A 26297-nucleotide genomic window follows, 5' to 3' on the forward strand; every position below is an offset into this window, starting at 1 on the left:
GACATCGCAAGAGGAGCTGCAGACACTGTGCGTGCGCCCCGGGTTCTCCCCGCCTTCTCTCCGCAGAGCAGCCCTTCGGCCACCCTTTGCCCTTAAAAATCTGCAGACTGCGCCTCCTCTCCGCGGGAGCGAGACCGAGCAGGCCCGGGGCTGGGCGTGCCCTCGCCTGCCTTGCCGCGCGCTGCCCTCGGCCGGGCCGCTGGGGGCCGTGCAGTGCACCGGGCACACCGAGCCTCCGTGGGAGGTCCCGAGGCAGCTTCGCCTGCTCGCCCCGGCTCCAGCCCTCACCTGCCGCAGCCTTAGCTGAGCAGCCGCCGCCACTGGGCGCCCCCCGCTCCCCACTTCGCCAGCGCCCGCTCTTCGGCTCGGCCCGGGGTAGTTTGTAGGGACGCAGCTCTCCACGTGCGCGACTGCGAGGCTGGACGCTGCAGGCTCCTGGAAAGGAGGTGGGTGCTCCGGAGCTAGGGCTGGGGAGCTGGAGGTTGGGAGGCTTTGATGGGCACCAGTGGCTCCTGAGCCCCTTTACCCCCTTTCTTTCTGCAGCCTCTTGTACTTAAATAGCTGTTGATCGAAAATAATTTCTCTAGATGTGACCAACTTCTCCGGCCTTACGCATCTGGCCGCAAAATAAACTTTCAGTTCAGCCGCAAGTGCCGCCTTAATGGGAGTAAGGGGCATGCTTTATCCACCCAACATCCGCCCCAGGATCGTGCAGAGCTGGCGAAAGACAGGTCGGGTGGCCCTCCAACACCAAGCACCTTCAGATCTTCCAGGGGGAAGGGTCGGGGACTGTTTCCCCCTCATCTTTCCTCCTTCCTGCTCTCCATCCCTCCATCCCTCCTTCCCTGCTTTCGTTTCTTTGATTTTCTGCGAAGGGCTGTTGAGCACTCTGCCAGTAGCTTTGCTTCTTGTTTTGGTCTCCTTAGGTGCGTTTTCCCGGCTGAAGTTTGCTGCTATCCTTGACAAGTAACAGCTTGCTGCAGACTAGACGTTCGCTCAAAAATGAAGGCGCAGAAAGATAGGAAAGGAATGCAGGAAAACCAGCTTGGCTAATTTTAGCCTGCATTTTGTTGTACGAGGAATCAGCCTCTATTCCCTAAATGAGTAGTGTTTTGATCACCCGAGTTAGGAAAAGACCTTATATCGGATTGCCCAGTGAAATAAGCAGTAAGGAATCACCTTTAAAAGTTATTTTCTTCATATACAAAACATTTTAAATAACTAGACCTAATAATCATAGCGTTTAAGAAATTGTAAGGATCTTAAAGTCGAACAGTTCAATGCCAAGTTATAAGTTTGCCTATGAAGGGGCATCTTTTGTCTCCTCACTGCACAAGATTTGTGTTGAAAGAAATGCTTAGTAAAGGCTACTGAGAATTTAGTTCGTGTAGTTTGAGGAGTTTGCTTTCATTCTAGCACTGCAACATTATCAAAGTGGTTTCCCACTGTGGTGGATAAGAGTTTGAAATAGAAAGGCAGACCTGGATTTCCATCTGGGCTCCAGCATCTAACTTGCTGTGTGACCTCAGGCAAGTGGCTTCATCTCTCTGAGGCTGAGTTTCCTCGTTTCTAAATGAGATTGCTGGGAGGATGAAAAAGGGATAACAGAAGACAGGAGTTAACACAGAGCACATCATACAGTCAGTAGGTAATAAATGATACCTGAAGTTGATGATGACAGAGGCAAGCAGTTAGGCCTAATGCAGTCACTGAATGGCACTTCTCATGCGAGGGTTCTGTGTGGATCTCTGTGCATGGGGAGGAGATGCATTGCATAGTTGCATGCTTCTGACTATAAAAACATAAGGAGCGGCTGGGCGCGGTGGCCCACGCCTGTAATGCCAGCACTTTTGGAGGCCAAGGCGGGTGGATCACGAGGTCAAGAGTTCAAGACCAGCCTGGCCACCATGGTGAAACTCTGTCTCTACTAAAAATACAAAAATTAACTGGGCATGGTGGCACATGCCTGTAACCTCAGCTTCTTGGGAGGCTGAGGCAGAGAATTGCTTGAACCCGGGAGGCAGAGGTTGCAGTGAGCTAAGATCGTGCCACTGCACTCCAGCCTGGGCGACAGAGCAAGACTCCATCTCAAAAAAAAACAAAAACAAAACAAAAACATAAGGAGCTACTTCTGAACTCTTAAATTTCATCCTCACCCATAAAATCTGTCTTAAATCCGTTCAGATTTGCAGTATTCAATTTATCTGTGCAGCGTATTTTGAGATTCTCTTATGCTTACAAATGAGTCGTTTCAAATGAACACGCAGAATAGATATGACACTGGTTGTTTAATTATTATTAAAAGTAATGTTCCTCGGATATTACCGTCTTCCCTGGTTTAATATTGATCTAAATAGGTTGAAGGGAAGAACTGAGTATAGCCACAGACCAGCAACATCTGGAGCCTGTTAAGAAATGTATGGCCCCTCCCTAGACCTCCTGAATAGAATCTGCATTTTAATAGGACCCCTGGGGAATTTGTGTACACCCTCAGAGAAGCCCTTTCTTAGGAGTTTCAGTGCATTGACGTTTCTCAAAAATAGGCCTTATGAAAACATGAATTTCTCATAAACAGGCTTTACATAGTAAAGTGAAAAAGACTCATTATCATTTAAATAATTTTTACTTTAAATGTTTAAAACAGCCAGGAGCAGTAGCATTATTTCTTTCTGTTTAAAAGTAAGAGAGAACTGACATCTCAAGTTTTGTTTCAGTTCTGCCAGTTTGGATTCCAGTGTTCTAGTTACCCCCTGAAACATTTCAGTTGTGAACGTTCTTTCCTGCTAGCTTCTCCAATGAGGGGAAAACTATGGGTTTGAAGTTCACACCCCCATCTGTACTTTGAAGAGCGAGCTTTTTATATCTGTTACTCCTGTTTTTAAATCCTTTGCCAAAGATGTACCCAAATATTTAATTGGTGCATTTATAATCAATTTTTATATGATATAGAACAATAAGTAAATCAAATACATGGCAATAATTATTAATGACCTGTACCTATATGCATTTAAGGTAAAACTATATATTATAATGACTGAAATAGGAATTATTTTGCTTTTTTTATTTTTTGAGCTTTATTACGGGAAGATACAAATTTTTGTAGGAGGAATGTAATAATATACATGTATTAAAGATATTAAAGACATGAGGCTTTAATGGCATCCTTTTTAAACATCAACTTTATTGAAGTATAATTTGCATACAACAAAATATATTGAACTATAGTATATAAAATCTGCACATTTTATTACATGCAAATTATACCTTAATAAAATTGATTTTTAAAAGATAACGTGGAAGATTGCCTATTGCCAGAATAGTTGAGAGAAGGTCAGAAGAAGTCAATAGAGAGAAAATGAGGATTGAAGCACTGGGTGGACAAAGGAAATACATAGCCAAGTGGTCCTGGAGAAGCGGGTGAATGGAGAAATGAAGTATGTAAATTTAGATGGTTTGAGACCATTTTTATAAAACTTTTTGTCTTTAAAGTTAAGATGCCGAATTTAATATCTGGAGCACCGGGAACCTTGCAGAGTGTTTTGAAGAGGAGGTTACAATGAAAAACAAAACAAAAAAGAAATTTTGCTCTGCAAGTCTACTGACAGGTCCCGTTTCCTTCTCAATTCCAATCTATGTCTGCCTTTGTGTTCAGCAGACACCAGCATTTGCCAGAATGCTGTCATCCACTGACTTTACATCTGCTTCCTGGGAGCTTGTGGTCCGCGTTGACCATCCCAATGAAGAGCAGCAGAAAGACGTCACACTGAGAGTATCTGGAGACCTTCATGTCGGGGGAGTGATGCTCAAGTTAGTAGAACAGATCAGTAAGTTACTCTCGCTTTATGGTTTCTCTGTATTGGAAACCCTCTCTGTTGCATCACCACTAATGGCTGGTCTAGGCTTTTCTGATCATTTTTCTTGTAATGGCCTGGAAAGCAATCCCCCACCCCTCATCCCAGAGGAGAGAAAGAAATAGCCCAGGACGGGTGCCGTGGCTCACACCTGTAATCCCAGCACTTTGGGAGGCCGAGGTGGGCGGATCACCTGAGGTCAGGAGATCGAGAACAGGCTGGCCAACATGGCAAAACCCCATCTCCACTAAAAACACAAAAATTAGCTGGGCGTGGTGGTGGGTGCATGTAATCCCAGCTACTAGGAAGCCTGAGACAGGAGAAATCTCTTGAACCCAGGAGGCGGAGGTTGCAGTGAGCCAAGATCGTGCCACTGCACTCCAGCTTGGGCAGCAGAGCAAGACTCGGTCTTGGGGGGCAAATAAAACCTTGAGTCTTTGGTGGCAAGCTAAAGTTCCCAGTAGGTATAATGCTGGACTCAACAGGGATGGGACCCATTCCACTGGTGACATCTAATGTGACTTTAAATAGCTTGGCATTAGACTACTGTGTTAATTCTCTGTTAATACTTGATAGCTTAGTGATAAATTGGTGCTGAGGAGTCTTTTAACACTTATCTACCGTTTACTACGCTCCGTGTTTAAACAAAGAAAGAAATCTTCAGGGTTACACTCTTCACATCAGGAGTCAACATTATCAACCAGAATTTAATAACATTCTATTTTCTTTGTGCTTCTTTTTTTTTTTTTTTTGAGACGGAGTCTCGCTCTGTCGCCCAGGCTGGAGTGCAGTGGCGTGATCTTGGCTCACTGCAAGCTCTGCCTCCCGGATTCACGCCATTCTCCTGCCTCAGCCTCCGGAGTAGCTGGGACTACAGGCATCCGCCACCGCGCCCGGCTAATTTTTTGTATTTTTAGTAGAGACGGTGTTTCACCGTGGTCTCGATCTCCTGACCTCGTGATCCACCCGCCTCAGCCTCCCAAAGTGGTGGGATTACAGGCGTGAGCCACCGTGCCCGGCCATTCTTTGTGCTTCTTTTACCTTCTATTTAAGGCCTTAGATGCTGGCTTTTCATTTGCTCTAGTGAGATAATTTTTTTTTCAGTAAGTCCGTATTGACATATAATATACATACAGAAAAATTCACTTATTATAAATAAGCCTTCGCTTATTATAAACAAGGCTTCACTTATCATAAACAGTTCAATGGATTTTCACAAAGTCTTGTAACCACTCAGATCAAGAAATAGAACATCACCTGCTCCCCACCCAAGCCCCATACCCTGACCCCTCCCAGTCACCACTACCAAAGGTAACCACTGTTCTGACTTCTAACACTACAGGAATCATTTGTTTGACTTTGAACTTTATACAAATGAGATTATAAAGGATACACTCTTACACATTGACTTTCTTTCACTCAACATTATGTCTGTGAGAGTTATCCATACTGTTGCATATTGTTTTGGTTCATTTTCATTGCCATATAATATTCCATTGTATGAATATGCCACAATTATTTATCCATTTACCTCTTAATGGACATTTGGGTTGTTTCCATTTTCATGCACTTACAGAAAGAGCTGCTAGAACACCTGTCTTTCAGTGATCGTTTCTGTTGGGTGCTATAGTTCAGAGAAAAAAAATGCTGATTCATAAGGTTTTCCAAAATAGTTGTGCCAATTTTTGCTTCTACTAACAGCATTAAGAGGAGCGTTTTCCATGTTCTCACTCACAGGTGGGAATTGAACAATGAGAACACATGGACACAGGAAGGGGAACATCACACTCCAGGGACTGTCGTGGGGTAGCGGGAGGGGGGAGGGACAGCATTAGCAGATATACCTAATGCTAAATGACAAGTTAATGGGTGCAGCACACCAACATGGCACATGGATACATACGTAACAAAGCTGCACATTGTGCACATGTACCCTAAAACCTAAAGTATAATAATAATAAAAAAAAAAAAAAAAAGAAGAGCGTTTTCTGGCTGGGAGCAGTGGCTCATGCCTGTAATCCTAGCACTTTGGGAGGCGGAGGTGGGTGGATCACCTGAGGTCAGGAGTTCAAGACCAGCCTGGCCAACATGGTGAAACCCCATCTCTACTAAAAATACAAAAATTTCCTGTAATCTCAGCACTTTGGAAGGCTGAGGCGGGTGGGTCATGAGGTCAGGAGTTCGAGACCAGCCTGACCAACATGGTGAAACCACGTCTCTACAAAAAATACAAAAATTAGCTGGGCATGGTGGTGCGTGCCTATAATCCCAGCTACTCAGGAGGCTGAGGCAGGAGAATCGCTTGAACACAGGAGGCAGATGTTGCAGTGAACTGAGATTACACCACTGCACTCCAGCCTGGGCAGCAGAGTGAGACTCTATCTCAAAAAAAAAAAAAAAAAAATTAGCCTGACATGGTGGTGCGCACCTGTAATCCCAGCTACTCGGGAGGCTGAGGCAGGAGAATCACTTGAATCCAGGAGGCAGAGGTTGCAGTGAGCCGAGATCATGCCACTGCACTGCACTCCAGCCTGGGCAACAGAGTGAGACTCTGTTGCAAAAAAAAAAAAAAAAAAAAAAAAAAAAAAAAAAAAAAAAAAAACAAAAAAAAAACCAAAACAAAAAAGTTTCTAATTTAAAAAGAGAAAGAAAAAATCATTTAAAGAAAAATAAGAAAACAAAAATACTGGTAGCTCTTCATTTTGCAAAATAAAAGATTGAAAATTGACTCCAATATTGATGAAGGGTAAAGATTCTATTTTTTTTCTTTTTTATTGTACTTTAAGTTTTAGGGTACATGTGCACAATGTGCAGGTTTGTTACATATGTATCCATGTGCCATGTTGGTGTGCCGCACCCATTAACTCGTCATTTAGCACTAGGTGTATCTCCTAATGCTAAGACTCTATTTTAATGCCAACGTTAAAGGAGGGGAAAGATTGACATTGGTGCTAACATTGAGAGGGAGAAAATATTTTAACTCTGACTTCAATTTAGACACTTTGGATATGGTGGTACTGATAAAGAGTTTGACATTACTGAGAAGAATGAAATGTCAGTTGTACAGTACTTCTGTGTGGACTTTGATTTGAGGCTATTGCTACTCCCTTGTGACACAGTGGTATAAGGATACATTTCTATAAGAGAAATAATCTTGATTAAACAAAATCAGATGCTTTCTCAGAAAGGGCCATGGCACAGGGAGGTTTTAGCGAAGAGAATTTTAGCATTCATTGTGAACACATTTTTATGTTTCTTTTCCTCCACAGTATCTAAATGTAAATGATGGTAAGGTTTAGTCCCTATTTTTCTTTTTTTTTTTTTTTTTAAGACGGAGTGTTGCTCTTGTTGCCCAGGCTATAACGTAATGGTGCGACCTCGGCTCATTACAATCTCCACCTCCTGGGTTCAACTGATTCTCCTGCCTCAGCCTCTGGAGTAGCTGGGATTAACAGGTGCCCACCACCACACCTGGCTAATTTTTGTATTTTTAGTAGAGACAGGGTGTTGCCATGTAGGCCAGGCTGGTCTCGAACTCCTGACCTCAGGTGATTGCTTGCATCAGCCTCCGAAAGTGCTGAGATTACAGGCGTGAGCTACAGCACCCGACCCTATTATTTTTTTTTTTCTTTTTTAATTATTTTATCTTTAAATTTTTTTATTTGACTTAATTTTTTTAATGTTTTTTATTTTACTTTAAGTTCTGGGATATATGTGCAGAACATGCAGGTGTGTTATATACCTATACATGTGCCATGATGGTTTGCTGTCCCATCAACCCTGTCATCTACATTAGGTATTTCTCCTAATGCTATCCCAGTCCCTATTTTATCCCTGGAGACTTTGGAAAGAAGCCAAAAGTTGTTGAGCCTTGAATTGTAAAAGGCCATGGGGAGCTGGAGATCAGTTATTGGTTTCCATTTTCGCACACAATGAAATTGACTCTGCAGCTCCAGGACCCTCCAAGCTGGGCCCTCTCTCATTTTACTTAATTGTGCTTTCATTTTTGCAGACATATCCCAAGACTGGTCAGACTTTGCTCTTTGGTGGGAACAGAAGCATTGCTGGCTTCTGAAAACCCACTGGACCCTGGACAAATATGGGGTCCAGGCAGATGCAAAGCTTCTCTTCACCCCTCAGCATAAAATGCTGCGCCTTCGCCTGCCGAATTTGAAGATGGTGAGGTTGCGAGTCAGCTTCTCAGCTGTGGTTTTTAAAGCTGTCAGTGATATCTGCAAAACCCTGAGTAAGTAACCAGGAAGGGCCCCTGTGCCCTGTAGACTCTTGCAAAGGTAGACAGGAAAATTGTGCGTGCATTCTGTCTACTTCAAGCAATTGGCTACAGAACACTCACCTATTAGGAAGCACATGTTTAAGCCCTTCTGGGTATTGCAGCCATTTAAGTGGAGTTAAGCCAAGTGGAACAGTATTGGCATAAATCAGGTGCATCTCCACAAAGCTTAAAACTATTCCAAAAGAGATTTGTTAATAGACAAGAAAACCATTAAGATTGCCCCCCCCAAATTTATTGATCCAAGCTATACTCAAACATTATTGTATAGTATTTAAGATTTAAAAAGAGTTGTATTAAATGCTTAATCACCATAGAGCTATGTGTCTTTATTGTTTTTGGGATAATGGTGTTCCAAAGTCTTAATTGCTTAAGACCTGGCTCAAGTAAATAACTCTGCCCACAAAAATCACTTGTGAAGTGATTAAGCAGAAAAGTACACTTAATTGTGAATTTAAACCTAATTATTTATAGATTTGGTATCCTATAATTTAACAGTCGTAAAGACAACACTACCCAAACCAATTTTTCTTTATAAAACTCCACAAAGGGAAGGAAACACCCCATGAAGGTATTCTCATTTTATAATTTTCGAAAGTATTATAGGCGTATTCATTGGTTCCAAAACCAAAAATCAACATTTGAACCCAGAATAGATAATATATAGTGATATATAGTGACTAATCTATTTTTCCCATTAAACCATAAACTGTTCACTCATTCAGCAAATATTTATTGAGCACCTACTGTGTCCCAGGCATTGTGGTGAGTGCTAGGGACATAGTAGCAATACAGAGCTAAAATCCCTGCCACCTGCAGCTTGCATTTTAGCAGGCGGAGGCAGACACTAACCAATAAATGTAAATGTAACAAATTTTAAAATATAAATGTAACAAGTTAAAAAAGAATAAAAGAGGTTAAAATGGGATGGATAGTACCCCAAAAAAAGAGAAAAAGTATGAGCAGGATTGGGAATGCCAGGGTTGGGCAGTGGGGGCTGGTATGGTATATGAAGTAGGGTGAGGGCAGAAACCGTTTCCTGAGCATCTCTGCATTCCTCACTCCAGTCACAATGCCTGGCACACAATAACTGTTGAGTGAACAAATGAATGGAAACTTTCATTACAGAATGTAAGTCGCAGTCTTGTCCCTGGCGTGCAAATGGCAAGCATGAGGACACCTTGTGTTTTTGGTAATATTCTAATGAAGATTTGAAAGCAAAGTAAATGATTACATAAAATAGTATATTGCATACACCACAGTGGACTGGAAGTACACATCACAGCTGAGACCAAAAACATAAAGTTTTCAAGTAAACAGAAGCAGTCAGATGTTCTCTTTTCCTGATTATCTCTTTGTAATAGTTTTAAAGGCTCAGCCTGGCATTTCTAATCATTGCATTTTATATCTTATCAATTGAAGTGAAATCAAATGCAGCAGTTTTTTGGTTTTTCCCTTGAAGAACAGAAAAGACACAAATCTTGACCTTGAAGATACAGGTGTTTCTGTTTCATTGTTTTGCTTTTAGTGCTTACAGTGAAATTTTTTATTCATGACCGGGTTTGTGTATAAATTATGCATTTGGAATGGTCACAGGTGTATTGCAACCTGACAATCCTTGGCTGCTGGGGAGAGTCAAGCTAAACTGCTAGGCTCAGTCTCAGCACTGAGCAGTATATGAACAAAATGATGAGAGTACTTAATGGAATCAGTGCACTTACCTTCAACAAAGCTGCTCAGAGACTAAAAGTCCAAATTAATTGGTTTTTACCTGGAATGATAGCCACTAGTGTAGTTAAAGGTTATCAGCAATTCTGATCAGCAATTATAAATATATTTGATTAATGGGAGAAATGGAGATTATCGTAGTTTCAGTTCCCAGAAGAAGACCCTGAGATAAGGATTCAAGTACAAATAGTTTATTTGGGAGGTGATGCCAGGAAATACTGTTGGGGACAGGGAAGTAAGACTGAAAAGAGAAGAGTGTCACCAATCAGGTTACACTTCAGCAGCTGGTGACCTCTGGGAGACAGTGTAGACACAGCCTCAGGGTAAGGATGTTTATGCAGCACCCTGGACTGTCACTGAAGGTCGCTCTTGGGGAGCGTTAATTCCCTGAATATGTGAGCTGTTGCAGTGCAGACCCTGGCGAGCCATCAGAGCAAAGCCTCTGGCAGAGAGACTCATGGTCTAGATTCCACCAGAAGCCAGGTGTGCTGAAATGGTGAGGACCAAGAAGAAATGGGCAGGGCATGAGGGCATCGCCACGGGGATAAAATGAGCTGATGGGCAATGTGTAAAAGAAAGACTTTCAAGATCTGTGGTCTATAAAGAAAAAAGGAAGCAGTACCTTTGTTGGTTGTTTAAAAAACTGGAAAAAGGAAAGGGAGGGGGAGCAAGGAAGGGAAGTCTATTAGTTCGTTTTCATGCTGCTGATAAAGACATACCTGAGACTGGGCAATTTACAAAACAAAGAGGTTTAATGGACTTACAGTTCCACATGGCTGGGGAGGCCTCACAATCATAGCAGAAGGCAAGGAGGAGCAAGTCACGTCTTACATGGATGGCAGCAGGCAAAGAGAGAGGTTATGCAGGGAAACTCCTTATAAAACCATCAGATCTTGTGAGACTTATTCACTATCATGAGAACAGCACAGGAAAGACCCGCCCCCATGATTCAATTACCTCCCACTGGGCCCCTCCCACAACATGGGAATTCAAGATGAGATTTGGGTGGAGACACATCCAAACCATATCAGGAAGGAAGGGGAAAGGGAGGTAAGGTTGGTGGTAAATAGGTAACAAGAATAGCATAATGCTAATAATGACTGAAGCTGGAAAGCACACAAAGGGTACATTATACTATTCCCTTTGCTTTAGATACATTTGAAATATTTTTATAATAATTTTTCTAACTCGAAATTTCACTAGACTGAATCTCTCTCCACTGTTTTCTCCCCCCACCTACTTTGGAGGTCTCTGTTCCCCTTTTCCCTTCTATTTCTTCAAAAGGGATGCAGTTTAGTCCCATTTACTTTTCAGAAATTTCCTGAGAAATGATTTCAAATGCACAAAATGACTCTGAGTCTTAGAAGGATTTTTCTTTTTACTTTTTCTTTTTCTTCATTTTTTTAAAAAAATTTATTTCTAGATATTAGAAGATCAGAAGAGCTTTCCTTGTTAAAGCCTTCTGGTGACTATTTTAAGAAGAAGAAGAAGAAAGACAAAAATAATAAGGAACCCATAATTGAAGATATTCTAAACCTGGAGAGTTCTCCAACAGCTTCAGGTTCATCAGGTAAGATTTGTGACAGGTGTTTTGTTGTTGGAATGTACAGTAAAACTCAAGACAGAAATATATCTGTCCTCCCGCCCCCACCAAACAAAGGAGAAAAAAATTGCAGAACTGATGTGATGAGGAAAGCCTATCTAGTTAAGTTTAGAATTAACAAAAATGTGTTTCAGACTTTTTTTCATCAAGCATATTTAATAACTCATTATTTGAATTGTATATCTGATGTTGCCGATGAATGCAAAATTTTAGTACCACTGACCACAAATTTGGGACAAAAGAGTGATATTTAGAAAAAAGGTGGATCAATGAGCTCAGATTATGGATCAATGAGATCAGTGGATCAATGAGCTCAGAAGTTCGAGACCAGCCTGGGCAACATAGTGAGACCCCATCGCTATTAAAAATACAAAAATAAATAAACAAATAACCTGGGCATGGTGGTGCATGCTTGTGGTCCCAGCTACTCAGAAGGCTGAGATGAAAGGATTGCTTGAGCCCTGAGGGCAGAAGTTGCAGTGAGCCAAGATGATGCCACTGCACTCAGTCTGGGTGACAGAGCAAGACCCCGTCTCAAAAAAAGAAAAGAAAAGAAAAGAAAAAAGTCAAGTTAAACCACTCAAATACACTTCTCTCTTCATGATTCTATCATTGTGTGATTCCTTCCTGAATTCAATTTTCTATGGGGCATGCAAGAGGAGGGCAGGTGAAAATTCTGGAGAAGAAGCATCCTTTTCTTTTTATATCAAAACAATCAAATCTCTAGCTTGCTTGCAGGATTGAGGGCTTTCTTTCTTCATTTTTTGTTTGTTTGTTTTGTTTAGATGGAGTCTCGCTCTGTCACCCAAGCTGGAGTGCAGTGGCACAATCTCGGCTCATTGCAGCCTCTGCCTCCTGGGCTCAAGCGATTCTCATGCCTCAGCCTCCTGAGTAGCTGGAATTACAGGTGTGCGCCATCACACTTGGCTAATTTTTATACTTTTAGTAGAGACAGGGTTTTGCCATGTTGGCCAGGCTGGTCTCAAACTCCTGGCTCAAGTGATCCGCCAGCCTCAGCCACCCAAAATGCTGGGATTGCAGGCATGAGCCACCACACCCGGCCAAGATTGAGGGTTTTCTTGCATAGTATATTCCAGTGAAAAGAACAAATTGTACAAATTAGAGCCAGCTGATTTATAAATCATCAGCCTACTGGATTCTTAAAATTGGCAAGTCCTGCTGTTTGTTTAAGGGGCTATCTGAAACATATTGGGTATATGCATTCTATGAGGTCTCCAGTTCTCTAATAGTACCAAGACTCCTACTGAAATAGGAAAACTTTGAATTATTAGAAAAGAGGTGGTCTCCATTAGCCGGGTGTGGTGGCGGGTGCCTGTAATCCTAACTACTCAGGAGGCTGAGACAGGAGAATCACTTGAACCCAGGAGGTGGAGGTTGCAGTGAGCCGGGATCACACCACAGCACTCCAGCCTGGGCGACAGAGTGAGACTCCATCTCAAAAAAAAAAAAAAAAAGAAAGAAAAGAGGTGGTCCCCAACACCTATCTGTGTTGATTTTTGGAGGCTTTTATATATTTGAGTTCCAAGGCTTTTGAGGAGCTGAATTTACAGATAAGACCATTACCTGTGTATTACTAATTTCTCTACCATCATGATCCATATTATTTTTGGGAGTTTGTTTGTTTGTTTTTTGAGATGAAGTCTTGCTATGTTGCCCTGGCTGGTCTCAAACTCCTAGGATCAAGCAATCCTCCGACCTCAGCCTCCCAAGTAGCTAGGATTATAGACGTGGGCCACAGTGCCCAGCTTGACTTATTTTAAATGGTGCCAAATTTAAAGTCAAAACTCATTTTAGTGTAAGTAATGTTAATATTTTCCTGAAGATTTCTGTCCCTGGATTCTCATATCATAGTTCTTGCTCCACTTGCCTTGCAGTAAGTCCTGGTTTATACAGTAAAACCATGACCCCTATATATGACCCCATCAATGGAACACCAGCGTCATCCACCATGACTTGGTTCAGTGACAGCCCTTTGACGGAACAAAACTGCAGCATCCTTGCATTCAGCCAACCCCCCCAGTCCCCAGAGGCACTTGCGGATATGTACCAGCCTCGGTCTCTGGTTGACAAAGCCAAACTCAATGCAGGGTAAGGACACGGCTCGTTTTGCTTCTCCCTGAGCTAGTGCCAACACAGTAATTTTCAAGTTGGTAGGCATAGGGATTGTACTTTATTTGCAAAAGTTAGTGCTGATTTTAGCAACAAAGGGGAAAAATTCAGCCTTTGGTCATTTCAGTGTATTTAAAGTGTGCCTAAATTTACAAGTTTGGGTAACTCAATAGATTTACTATTTGTGAATACTAATTCTTTGCCACTACAGATATGCAAAGTATATTTTATGGGATGTAGGGTAGTTAATAAGTGTGTTGGTCCCCATGGGCCAGTGGGGGAAATCCAAGGTGACCCACCAGGCTTACATTGTCTTTTGTAGAATGTCACTCTTCCTTTTTTTTTTTTTTTTTTTTTTTGAGATGGAGTTTTGCTCTTGTTGCCCAGGCTGGAGTGCAATGGTGCAATCTCAGCTCACCACAACCTCTGCCCCCCCGGGTTCAAGCAATTCTCCTGCCTCAGCTTTCCGAGTATCTGGGACTACAGGCATGCGCCACCATGGCCGGCTAAATTTGTATTTTTTTAGTAGAGATTGGGTTTCTCCATGTTGGTCAGGCTTGTCTCGAACTCCCGACCGCAGGTAATCTGCCCTCCTCAGCCTCCCAAAGTGCTGGGATTACTGGCATGAGCCACTGCGCCCAGCCGTCGCTCTTCTCTTTAGGCATTCTAATGAGCAAGTTCCTTGAGCTCTGTTTGAAATGGTCTCAGAAAATATACCCAAACTATTTCTGAAACTACCATTTCTGTTGTTCCCCATTGCCTACCAGATAAAGTCAAACTTGTCAACAGCATTCAACTCCCTGGAAGATCTGGCCCCAGCAGGTGTCTCCGTGTCCTCCCGTGCTCCCATGGCCCCATGCTGCCCAGGTGCACACTCACTCTTTCTGTCACTGCCTCACCTCCAGGACCATTCCCCTTTACCAACTGGTCAGTCCCTACCTGTCCTTTAAGGCCCAACCACATGCTGTCTCCTGTTCAAGTATTACCTTCAAGATCGGCACCCTCCTTGTAGCTCTGTCCTTACGCTTTCTTTGCTCACTCCAACATCACATCGTCCCTTTATTAGGAGGCTTGGTCTCCCCCAGCAGACTGTCAACTCCTTTAGGACGGTGATTTCGTGTCGGTCATCGTCTTTCCCCAGTTTTTATTTCTCAACTCTAGAACTCTACTATGTATTGTACAGGAACCCCTAGCCACATGTGGATATCTAAATGTGGACTGGATTTTAAATTAATTAAAATTAAAATGTGGCACTAACAGCCACATTCAGCTGGGGCTAATGCATCAGACAGCATAGATATGAATATTTCCCTCATTGCAGAAAGTTCTAGACAGTAATACAGAGCTGGCATTGGGGCAAACCATCTGGTAAAAGGAGAAGTGGTGCAGGCAGTCAGGACATACGGATTCTCAAACTGGCCCCATAACCAAGCCTGTGACTTTTTTTTTTTTTTTTTTTTGAGACAGAGTCTCTGTTGCCTAGGCTGGAGTGCAATGGCATGATCTTGGCTCAGTGCAATCTCCACCTCCCGGGTTCAAGCAATTTTCCTGCCTGCCTCAGCCTCCCAAGTAGCTGAGATTACAGGCATGTGCCACAACACCTGGCTAATTTTTGCATTTTTAGTAGAGACAGGGTTTCACCATGTTGCCCAGGCTGGTCTCAAACTCCTGACCTCAGGTGATTCGCCCGCCTTGGCCTCCCAAGGTGCTGGAATTACCGGTATGAGCCCCCCCCCCACCCGTCCTGTAACCTTTAAGGATGATCTAATGTCACTCAGACTAAGTCTGTCTGTCTACAAAGCTGAGATAATAAGAACTTCCCTGGCCCCTTCATTGGATTACTTTAGAGTATCCATGAGAAAAAAATCTCCAAAGCACTTTGAAGACTATAAGATAAAATGCAAATATAAGCTATTATTATGTGCTTACTGGTTTTTTGTTATACAGGTTGAGTATCCCTTATCCAAAATGCTTGAGACCAGAAGTGTTTTGGATTTCAGAATTTGTTTTTTACACTTTTTCAGGTTTGGGGATATTTGCATTGTACTCACCAGTTGAGCATCCCTAATCCAAAATTCTGAAATTCAAAATGCTTCAGCAAGACCAAGCGCAGTGGCTCACACCTGTAATCCCAGCACAGTGGGAGGCCGAGGCAGGCAGATCACCTGAGGTCAGGAGTTCGAGACTAGCCTGGCCAACATGGCGAAACCCCCTCTCTACTGAAAATACAAAATTTAGCCAGGCATGGTGGCATGCACCTGTAGTCCCAGCTACTCATGAGGCTGAGGCAGGAGAATCGCTGGAACCTGGAAGGCAGAGACTGCAGTGAGCTGAGACTGCACCACTACACTCCAGCCTGGGTGACAGAGCAAGACTCTGGCTCAAAAACAAAACAAAACAAAACAAAACAAAACAAAACAAAAATGCTTCAGTGAGCATTTCCTTTGAGCATCAGGTCAGTGCTCAGAAAGTGTCAGATTTTGGAGCATTTCAGATTTTCAAATTAGGGATACTCTATCTGTATTACATACCCTGATTTCGTTCAAGGATATATATATGTATATATAATATATGACACAATATTATAATGGATATGTATGTAAAATTGATTGGCTTCTAAAACTCATGCTGTTGTTTTCTAGTTGGCTAGACTCCTCGCGCTCCCTTATGGAACAAGGCATCCAAGAGGATGAGCAGCTGCTGTTACGATTTAAATACTACTCTTTCTTCGACTTGAATCCTAAAGTAAGCAACTTTTTCTCTTTTGTCTTTCTCTTTTTAATATGAATGCATGAAAGGATAAAATTGAGGCATTTGATTATGAAAATGAGGATGAATTTATTTGTGTGATCGCCTGTTTTGCCCTGCAGGGTGAGACTGATACATGGACCTCCGTCTCTGAATTTTTATCCTTTGGTTTCTACTGAGCACAGTAAGCTGCTGCTGAATTAGCCGGAGTCTCTAGGGATCTTTGTGCCTAGCGTAGCATGCACTGCCCCCCTCCATTCGCAGGAATGGTCAAACAAGATGAGAGCGGCTCACAGAGCTGGAGTTCTTTTTTTTTTAATTGAGACAGAGTCTTGCTCTGTCACCCAGGCTGGAGTGCAGTGGCACGATCTCGGCTCACTGCAACCTCCACCTCCTGGGTTCAAGTGATTCTTTTGCCTCAGCCTCCCGAGTAACTGGAACTATAGGCTCATGCAACCATGCCCAGCTAATTTTTGTATTTTTAGTAAAGACAGGGTTTCACTATATTGGCCAAGTTGGTCTTGAACTACTGACCTCGTGATCCTCCTGCCTCGGCCTCCCAAAGTGCTGGGATTACAGGCATGAGCCACCGCATCCAGCCAGAGCTGGAGTTCTTAATGCTGAGGAAGGAAAGGAGTCGTCAGAGGTCAGGTTTAAAGGCAGGTTCCCATGAACAAGCTAGGACCACATGATGGCACACACAGGACTCCGCACTCCAGTGCTTGCTTACTCTTTGGAATTGAGGGAAAGGGATCATCTATGTAATCCCTTTTTCTCACCTGGTCACCCAGCTGGTCGCCAATCCTATTTTCACTGCACATCTCCCCCTGAAGTCTATTAGAATAACTAATGATAAGTCCTTTGAACTTCTGCCTCTTCCTTGCTCCTGATGAGCCCATTTGAAGAGCTGAGAGTCAGCAGTACAATGGCCCAGTGTCGACGATATAAACCGGATGACTGGTCCTCTGAGTGCGCAAGGTCACCGTTTCGCATGCTCCCATCACTGTTTTGTGCTTGTTGCTCTTTTCCATTTACTGCCAGACACTTGGAGGAGCTTGCCTTGGTCAGCCTTTCTGTACAGACCCTTTCTCATCTACAGCAGCGTTTCCACCTCTTATAAGAGGCACTGTCTTCTCCCTGGTCCTGACTTTAGGTCTGGTCTGCAAAGGCTCACCTCAGCTTCCACTGTTTCCCCAAATGGCATCTTCAAAACAAAACTTGTCCCTTGTCATTTCTAAGGAGAGGTTCCTGCTCAGTCCTTGATTTTTATCCTGTGGACCAAGCTTGTGTTTGGAATGCATAAGTGAATCACGGCAAAACGGCAAATTTTGGCTTTTCTTCGATAAAATCTCCAGAAGAAATTACTGTACTGCTTCTCCTACACAATTGGCTTGGCTTTTTTTTTTTTTAACTGTACTGTGAATTATACAACCGTCCAGGTTTTTTTTGTTTTTGCATTGCCTGCTAAAACCAAATCCATACTTTTTTGTGATTTTATTTTTAAGCCTCATTCATGACTCAACTTTAGCATTTCCTTGCCTAACTCTTAATTTAAGCCATCTTGTTGTATGCCATCTGTTCTAATAAGTTGCCTTACATTTTTTTCTGAAAATAGATAACACATAAATAAAATATGCCTATGCATTTTCCAATTACTAATCAGTAATTTGGTCCCATCTTATCTATTCAAATCTGTGCCCCATCTGTTGTTTATGTGTTTATTTATTGAGCAACTACTGTAGGCCAAGAACTAAGCTGGGTACTGTGAACTCAAAACTGTTGTATGTTAAAATAATGTTTTCAAATTAATAAGTTAAAGTACATAGGACTACAAAATGAAACAGTTATATTAAACTGCAGTGGCCAAGCCCTTTTTGAAAATGTATATAGTAATATATTTTTAGTTAATTGAATAAAGAAGATCTGGTGGTAGTTCTGATAACTACCATAATTTCAAAGTAGTGATGTGGGTGAGCATTGCTTGAAGACAGCAGCAACAACTGGTATACAGAAGGAAAAAAAATGTTGATTCTGGTGATCACAGAGTGACAAGTACTCTGCAATGCTGTGGTTTATGGCTCACACTCATCCTGAGAGGAAATGCTAAATTTCCATTAGAAGTCGGTGCAATTGGAGAGGTTGTGTTTCCTCATACGAGCTTATGGACCACCTGATAATCAAACTTCCAAGTCTGAGAACCCCAGTATCAGAACCCTGCTCTGAGACCACATTCAGGTTCCACTCTTTCCAGAAAGGAGCTTTTCTCTACGCTTGGTCACATGGGCCTTTGACTTCTCTGAGCCACAGCTGAGTACTGTACAATTTTAGGACTCACGCTTCAAATCATACCATATCTATGGATTTTTTTCTACAGATAGACCACCAAGTCCTTGGAGACAGAGACCACATCTGGTACTTTCTTTGCCCCTCACCCCACATGCTGTGAGTCAGGCTTTCCCAGTTCAGGCACCTGATGGATGATAGGATCACTCAGCCCAAGGACTCATAGGGTCCTTCGGGACCCTTCCAGCAGTTTCTTTGCCAAGAGACTCCCCCATTCAATCCCCTGCTTCAGAACTAAGCTTGAGCTAAAAAGAATGCAGCGGAGTCATCTGCCCCCTGAAAAACAGTTAGGAACATGTAAGTGACTTCACAGTCAAATAAGCCAGATAATGGCAGATCATTGGTATATAAAGGAGCGGGGTTAAATATGTATTTGTCTAAAAAGTGGAAGAAATCAAACGAATCGTACTCCAGAAGGGGACAAGGACACTGAAGCTGAGGGTCACAAGGGCTGTTGTCTCTGGCTCTTTGGCCTCCAGCCTCTGCTTGCTTAGTTGGTGAGGAGCTCCCTCTTCATAGCCTAAAAAGTGAAACCTATTTGAATCTAACAGCCACACAGAAACTGTCAACCCGAAGGTGACAGGCAGACTCAGGATAGCGGGACATGGCTTTGGAGGACACTGTGATCCTCAACCACTTTAGTACTTATGGCAGTATTCCCTTCCCCCTCTCTTAAAATTATGAGTGCTATAGATAATATCAAGTTTAAGACTCCTACTCTGTGCTGCATAAATATAGGGGGATATAGACATTTAAGATGTAATTTGTGTTCTCGTGGCAGCTATAATCAAACCTAAGAAGAGGAAAGAGCACCCATAAGCCACTGCAAATTTACAAGGCACCCTACAAGTAGAAACTAAAATCTACAGTGAGGACTAGGGAGCTTCTCTGGCTTTCAGAGGGATTCATACTGGCCACAGGTCCTTAGTAACAGGTGCTGATTAAAATCTCAGATATGTAAAATGCTAGAATTCAACATTTCAAAAATAATAGACTCAGCCAGGCGCAGGGGCTCATGCCTGTAATCACAGCACTTTGGGAGGCTGAGGCAGGTGGATCGCCTGAGGTTAGAAGTTCGAGACCAGCCTGGCCAACACGGTGAAACCCCGTCTCTACTAAAAATACAAAAATTAGCCAGGCATGGGGGCATGTGCCTGTAATCCCAGCTACTTGGGAGACCGAGGCAGGAGAATCACTTGAACCCGGGAGGCAGAGGTTGCAGTGAGCCGGGATCACACCATTGCACTACAGCCTGGGCAATGAGAGCAAAACTCTGTCTCAAAAAATAAATAAATAAAATAATAATAATAATAGACTCAAAAAATGAAAAATCCAGAAAAGATTGGTACATTTTAATAAAAAATGAAAATGTTACACCTGGCAAAAAAAAAAAAAAAAAAAAAAAAAAACTATAACAAAGTAAAAGTCTTTACAACACATACTACAAACAAAAGATGAATTTCTCTAATATGTAAAGAGCTCCTAAAAATCAATAATAAGAAGACCAATAACCCAGTAGACTAATGAGCAAAGGATGTAAATATATAGTTCATAGAAAAGGAACTACGATGCTTTACAGTAGCAAAGATCAAAAAGTTTCACATACTATCTTGGCAAGAGTGTCAGGAAATGGGCTCTCTCATAGGCTGCTTGTAGGTCAAAGTACAAATTAGTCTATGGAGGGCAATTTGGCAGTATCAGAATTACAGTTCTACATAGCTTTGATTCAGCAAATCCACTCCTAGGTGTTTATAGCACAGTTATACTCACACATGCAAACTGACATGTAGGTATACAAGGGCGGTTATTATATTGTTTTAGGAAAAGATTGGAAACCACCTAAATGTCCATAGCTAGAGAATTGGTTAAATACATTATGATACATTCATACCATATTGTTTTTAAAAAGAATGAATCAGCTCTTTTTTGATATGAAACAGACTCCAGGTGTATTATTAAAAGATGCAAAACAGCCCATAGAGAAGCAACCATTTCCAGGGGACAAGGTAGAGAGGGGGACTAACTTTTGATTGAACACTCTTTTGTCCCTTTCAAATTCATTCATAATGAATTCATTTATCATATACTCTTTTGCCCCCTTTTTAAATGTGTTCAATATTTGTGAATTAAAAAAACACACATTTTAGAACTCTGATAGTTCATAGTATTTTAGTGTTCAGTACAGGAAAAGCACATCTGTTTTAATAAAAGGCCTGGAGGATACTGAAAGCTGCTCCTGGGCCAATAGAGAATCTTAAGTAATTAGATCTAAATAGTAACCCCTTCTTAAGAAAGAGCAGGAAAACTATGATAAGTAGGTTTTGTTATTTGCTTTTATTGTTGGTTGTTGGAATGACGGACGAGGGTGGAGGGTTTACTGAACTGACTAGACAGGGAGAAACAGGGATTCAAGGAGTGGAGAGGTAGTAGAACCCATGTGGTTCCAGCTTGGGGTTTCTATTTTCTTTTCTTTTTTTTTTTTGAGACACAGTTTCACTCTGTTGCCCAGGCTGGGGTGCAGTGGCATGATCTTGGCTCACTGCAACCTCTGCCTCCCAGGTTCAAGTGATTCTCCTGCCTCAGCCTCCCGAGTAGCTGGGACTACAGGCACGCACCACCACGCCCAGCTAATTTTTGTATTTTTAGTAGAGATGGGGTTTCACCATGTTGGCCAGGCTGGTCCCAAACTACTGACCTCAAGAGATCCTCCCACCTCAGCCTCCCAAAGTGCTGGGATTACAGGCGTGAGCCACCGTGCCCATCTCTATTTTCAATTAAGCAAAGAAAAGGGCCAAGGAGAGGGTATGAGTAGCCAACCCCACCAAGGAAAAAATGTGTTTCTAAGTCACTTGGGAACCCACTGGAAGAGTTCTTGGGGTGGGGTGTTGGGGGGAAGTCCTATAGGATGCCTGTTAATGACCTGTGAAAGATCTGGAACCTTGTGATGCAGCATTGTCTCTGGAGAAATGGGAACAGGCCTCCAGAGAGGAAACTCCCAGCTACTAGGGAGGCTGAGGCAGGAGCATTGCTGGAGCCCAGGAGTTCAAGGCTGCAGTGAGCTATGATAGCACCACCGCACTACACCCTGCACAACAGGGTGAAACTCTGCCTCTAAAAAACAGTGGCGGCGGGGGCGGTGGGGGTGGTTAAGATGGTAAATATTATGTTACATATATTTTACCACAATTAAATTAATTTTTTAAAACTCCAACATAGGGTGGGCACAGTGGCTCACGCCTGTAATCCCAGCACTTTTGGAGGCTGAGGCGGGTGGATTGCCTGAGGTCGGGAGTTTGAGACCAGCCTTGCCAGCATGGTGAAATCCTGTCTCTACTAAAAATACAAAAAAAATTAGCAGGCCGGGCGTGGTGGCTCACGCTTGTAATCCCAGCACTTTGGGATGCCGAGGCGGGCGGATCACGAGGTCAGGAGATCGAGACCACGGTGAAACCCCGTCTCTACTAAAAATACAAAAAATTAGCTGGGCGTGGTGGCGGGCGCCTGTAGTCCCAGCTACTCGGAGAGGCTGAGGCAGGAGAATGGCGTGAACCCGGGAGGCGGAGCTTGCAGTGAGCCGAGATCGCGCCACTGCACTCCAGCCTGGGTGACAGAGCGAGACTCCGTCTCAAAAAAAAAAAAAAAAAAAAAAGTCAGACTCACTTTTTTTAACCACTGAAAAATAATCAAAGGAAAGGCTAAACTGTAGTTTATCAGGACCTAAATGTGCTGAACATTCTTGTAAAAGTGTCTCACAAGTGCTTGCATTTCTTTGGAACAGTAACACTGGATGTGCTTATCAAAGGGCGAAATGATACTAAAAGCTTTATATCACCAAATTACCTTTCTACTAACAGCATCTGTGAAAGGGCTGACATCCCCACATCCTCACCAACATCAAACATTATCAGTATTTGTAATGTAGGTAGATGTGATAGGAAAATGGAAATTAGGTCATCTTGTTTTAGTTTGAATTCTCTAGTAATTAGTGAGATTAAGCACCTTTTCCAACGTTTTTATGGCCATTTTGCTTTCTTCTGTGAATTGCCTGTTTATATATTTGCCACAAACTCTATTGAATTATTTATACTTTTCATATGATTTATAGGAGCACTTTGTATATGATGGACATCATTTTTTATATTTATTACAAATTTTTAAATTATTCAAGTATTTTTTTAATCTGTTTCCTATATTTTATAAATTTGTAACCTTCTTTAGGATATTTTTTACCATTAAAAATGTTTAATTTTAGGTTGTCAAGTCAGCCTTATGCATCATAACTTTTAGACCTCTTGTCTTGCTTAGAATAGACTTCCCCACTTAAAGATTACAGAAAGGACTCCCTCATGTGTCCATCTAATCATAGTCATGGTTTTTCTGTTTAGCTGTTTTATAATAGCTTTTTGAGATATAATTTACATGCCATACATTTACCTGTTTAATATGTACAATTCAGTGGTTTTTAGTATATTCACAGAGTTGTGCAACCATTAACCACCATCTAATTTCAGAACATTTTCATCACTGCAGTAAGAAACTCCATACCCGTTAGCGATCACTCCCCAGTTCCCTCCTACCCTCCCAGCCCTGGGCAATCATCAGTCTGTTTTCTGTCTCTGTGGATTTGCCTATTCTGGAAACTTCCTATAAGTGGAATTACACAAGATGTGGTGCTTTATGAATAATTTTTTTCACTTAGCGTATTTTCAGAATTCATGCACTCATTCCTATTGTAGCATGTATCATATTTTATATCTTTTTAATGCTAATATTTCCTTGTTTATGTATGCTATATTCATTCATCAATCAATGAACATTTGGGTTGTTTTCACTGTTTGACTATTATGAATAATACTGCCATGAATATTCATGTATACATTTGGGATTTTTATTGTAAAACATACATAATATTTATCATTTTAACCATTTTTAGATGTACAATTCAGTAGCATTAAGGATATTCACAGTGTTGTGCAACTATTACCACTATCCATTTTCTCTCTTTTTTTTTTTTTTTTTTTTGAGATAGAGTCTCTCTCTGTCACCCAGGCTGTGATCACAGCTCCCTGCAGCCCCAAACTCCTGGGGTCAAGCAATCTTCCCACCTCAGCCTTCTGAGTAGCTGGAACAGGTGCATGCCAGCATGCCTGGATAATTTTTTTTGTTTGGTAGAAACAGGGACTCATCACGTTGCCTCGGGTGGTCTTGAATTCCTGGCCTCAGGAAATCCTCCTGCCTCAACTTCCCAAGTAGCTGGCACTATAGGCAAGAGCCACTTTTTTTAAAAAATAGAGACAAGAGTCTTGCTACGTTGCCCAGGTTGGGCCACTGTCCATTTTCAAAACTTTCTTATCATCCCAAAAGGAAAGTCTGTACCCATTAAACAATAATTCTCCATTGCCTTCTCTCTCTGCCCCTCTATTCTACTTTCTGTCTCTATGAATTTGCCTATTCTAGATACTTCATACAAGTGAAGTCATCCAGTATTTGATTTTTTGTATTTGGCTTATTTCACTTAGCATAGTATCTTCAAATCTGCAAGCTTCATTCACATTATATCAGAATTTCATTCCTTTCTTTTTTTTTTTTTCTCAAGACAATCTCACTCTTGTTGCCCAGGCTAGAGTGCAGTGGTGCAATCTCGGCTTACTGCAACCTCTGCTTCCCAGGTTCAAGTGATTCTCTCACCTCAACCTCCCAAGTAGCTGGGATTACATGTGCCTGCCACCATGCCCAGCTAATTTTTGTATTTTTAGTAGAGATGGGGTTTCACCATGTTGGCCAGGCAGGTCTCGAACTCCTGACCTCAAGTGATCTGCCCACCTCTGCCTCCCAAATTGCTGGGATTACAGGTGTGAGCCACCGTGCCCAGCCAGAATTTCATTCCTTTTTAAGGCTGAATAGTATTGTATTGTATGTGTACAGCACATTTTATTTATCCGTTCAGCTGTTGATGTACATCTGGGCTGTTTCTACCTTTTAGCTATTACGAATATTGTTGCTGTAAACATTGTTGTACAAGTACATGTTTGGATGCCACTTTCAGTTTGTTTGGGTGTACACCTAGGAATAGGATTGATGGATTACATTCCATGTTTAACTTTTTAAAGAACTGCCAAACTTTTCTACAGAGGCTGCATCATTTTACACCTAGCAGTGCACAAGGGTTCCAATTTCTCCACAGCCTCACCAACACTGGCTTTTAGATAGGATGTCTAGATAAGATGTTTAGATAAGATAAATGTCTTTTAGATAAGAGCCATTCTAGTACATGTGAAGTAGTATCTTACTGTGGTTTTATATGTTTAAATTATTTAATCCATCTGTAATTTATATTTTTGGATAGTGTAAAGTTATTTTTTGTTTCAATTTGTGTTCCAAGTGGCTAGGCATTTTCAACACTGTTTATAGTGTTGGATTCTTCCTTCTCCTGCTGATATAAAATGTCATTTTTATATTTTAATATAAAATTAATATTTTATATTAAATGTATATACATACATAAATCTGTTTCTAGATAAGGCTTTATTGACACTTTATCAATCACTACACCAGTACCATACCATTTTAATTACTGTAACTTTATAATAGGTTTTAATGTCTGGGACGACAAGTGCTTTACTCAACATTATTCTTTTTCAATTTCTTGGCAATATTTGAACATTGTGTCTTCCAACTTAAGAATCAGCTTGTATGAAGTTTCATTTAAAAAATCCTATCAGATTCTGCTTGGGATTGCACTGGGCTTGCAGATCAGCATGGGGATCCCTTCTATTACACTGTTTACCTATTACACTGTTTATCATATAAACCATTTTTACTATCTATTACTACCAATATGTAGTAATAAAAGAGACAGAAAATAATGGAATCAAAGTTGTGTTGTGAAGAAGCAGCAGCAGTTCTGGAAAACATTTGGAGAAAGTTAGTTCTGAATTCAGAAGTAAAATGGGCTGGAGGGCCAGGCACAGTGGCTCATGCTAGTAATCCCAGCACTTTCTGGGGCTGAGATGTGTAGGTCGTTTGAGCACAGGAGTTCGAGACCAGCCTGGGCAACATGGCGAAACCCTATCTCTACAAAAAAATACAAACATTAGCCAGGTGCGGTGGCACACGCCTGTAGTCCCAGCTACTTGGGAGTCTGGCGCACAAGAATTGCCTGAACCCAGGAGGCGGATGTTGCAGTGAGCTTTGATTGCACCACTGTACTCCAGCCTAGGTGACAGAGTGAGACCCTGTCTCAAAAAAATAAAAAATTAAAATAAAAAAAACTTTAAAAAAAAGGCCTGAGTATATGGCACAATAGAAGTATTCCTTTCATTTACCTGAGCTGAAGTTTGCTGCATCTGATTAACAGAGAATAGCCTCAGTTGTTTCAGAATTTTTGTATTGTGGGATATAAATATACCTCATTACACACACACCTCTATTTTTGTCTCTAGTATGATGCTGTCCGAATAAACCAACTCTATGAACAAGCCAGGTGGGCCATTCTCTTAGAAGAAATTGATTGCACAGAGGAAGAAATGTTGATCTTTGCAGCTCTACAGGTATGAGAACTTCAGTACCTTTTCTCTGGAAGGAGACAAACCAAGTTTGTTCT

General features: G+C 41.8%; 1 protein-coding gene across 1 annotated transcript in view; it reads left to right on the plus strand.

Annotated features, from left to right (window-relative positions):
• Positions 1–225: 225 nt before the first annotated feature.
• FERMT1 (FERM domain containing kindlin 1) overlaps positions 226–26297 on the plus strand; it is a 48868-nt gene continuing 22796 nt past the window's right edge. Inside the window, exons 1-7 of the mRNA XM_055265512.2 lie at positions 226–446; positions 3656–3824; positions 7864–8097; positions 11294–11440; positions 13369–13582; positions 16246–16348; positions 26137–26244. Coding sequence (XP_055121487.2) covers positions 3674–3824; positions 7864–8097; positions 11294–11440; positions 13369–13582; positions 16246–16348; positions 26137–26244 — 957 coding nt within the window. The 5' untranslated portion in view covers positions 226–446; positions 3656–3673. The remainder of the gene's footprint in view (positions 447–3655; positions 3825–7863; positions 8098–11293; positions 11441–13368; positions 13583–16245; positions 16349–26136; positions 26245–26297) is intronic.

The sequence above is a fragment of the Symphalangus syndactylus genome, chromosome 24 (assembly GCF_028878055.3).
Source record: "Symphalangus syndactylus isolate Jambi chromosome 24, NHGRI_mSymSyn1-v2.1_pri, whole genome shotgun sequence".
Lineage (NCBI taxonomy): Eukaryota > Metazoa > Chordata > Mammalia > Primates > Hylobatidae > Symphalangus > Symphalangus syndactylus.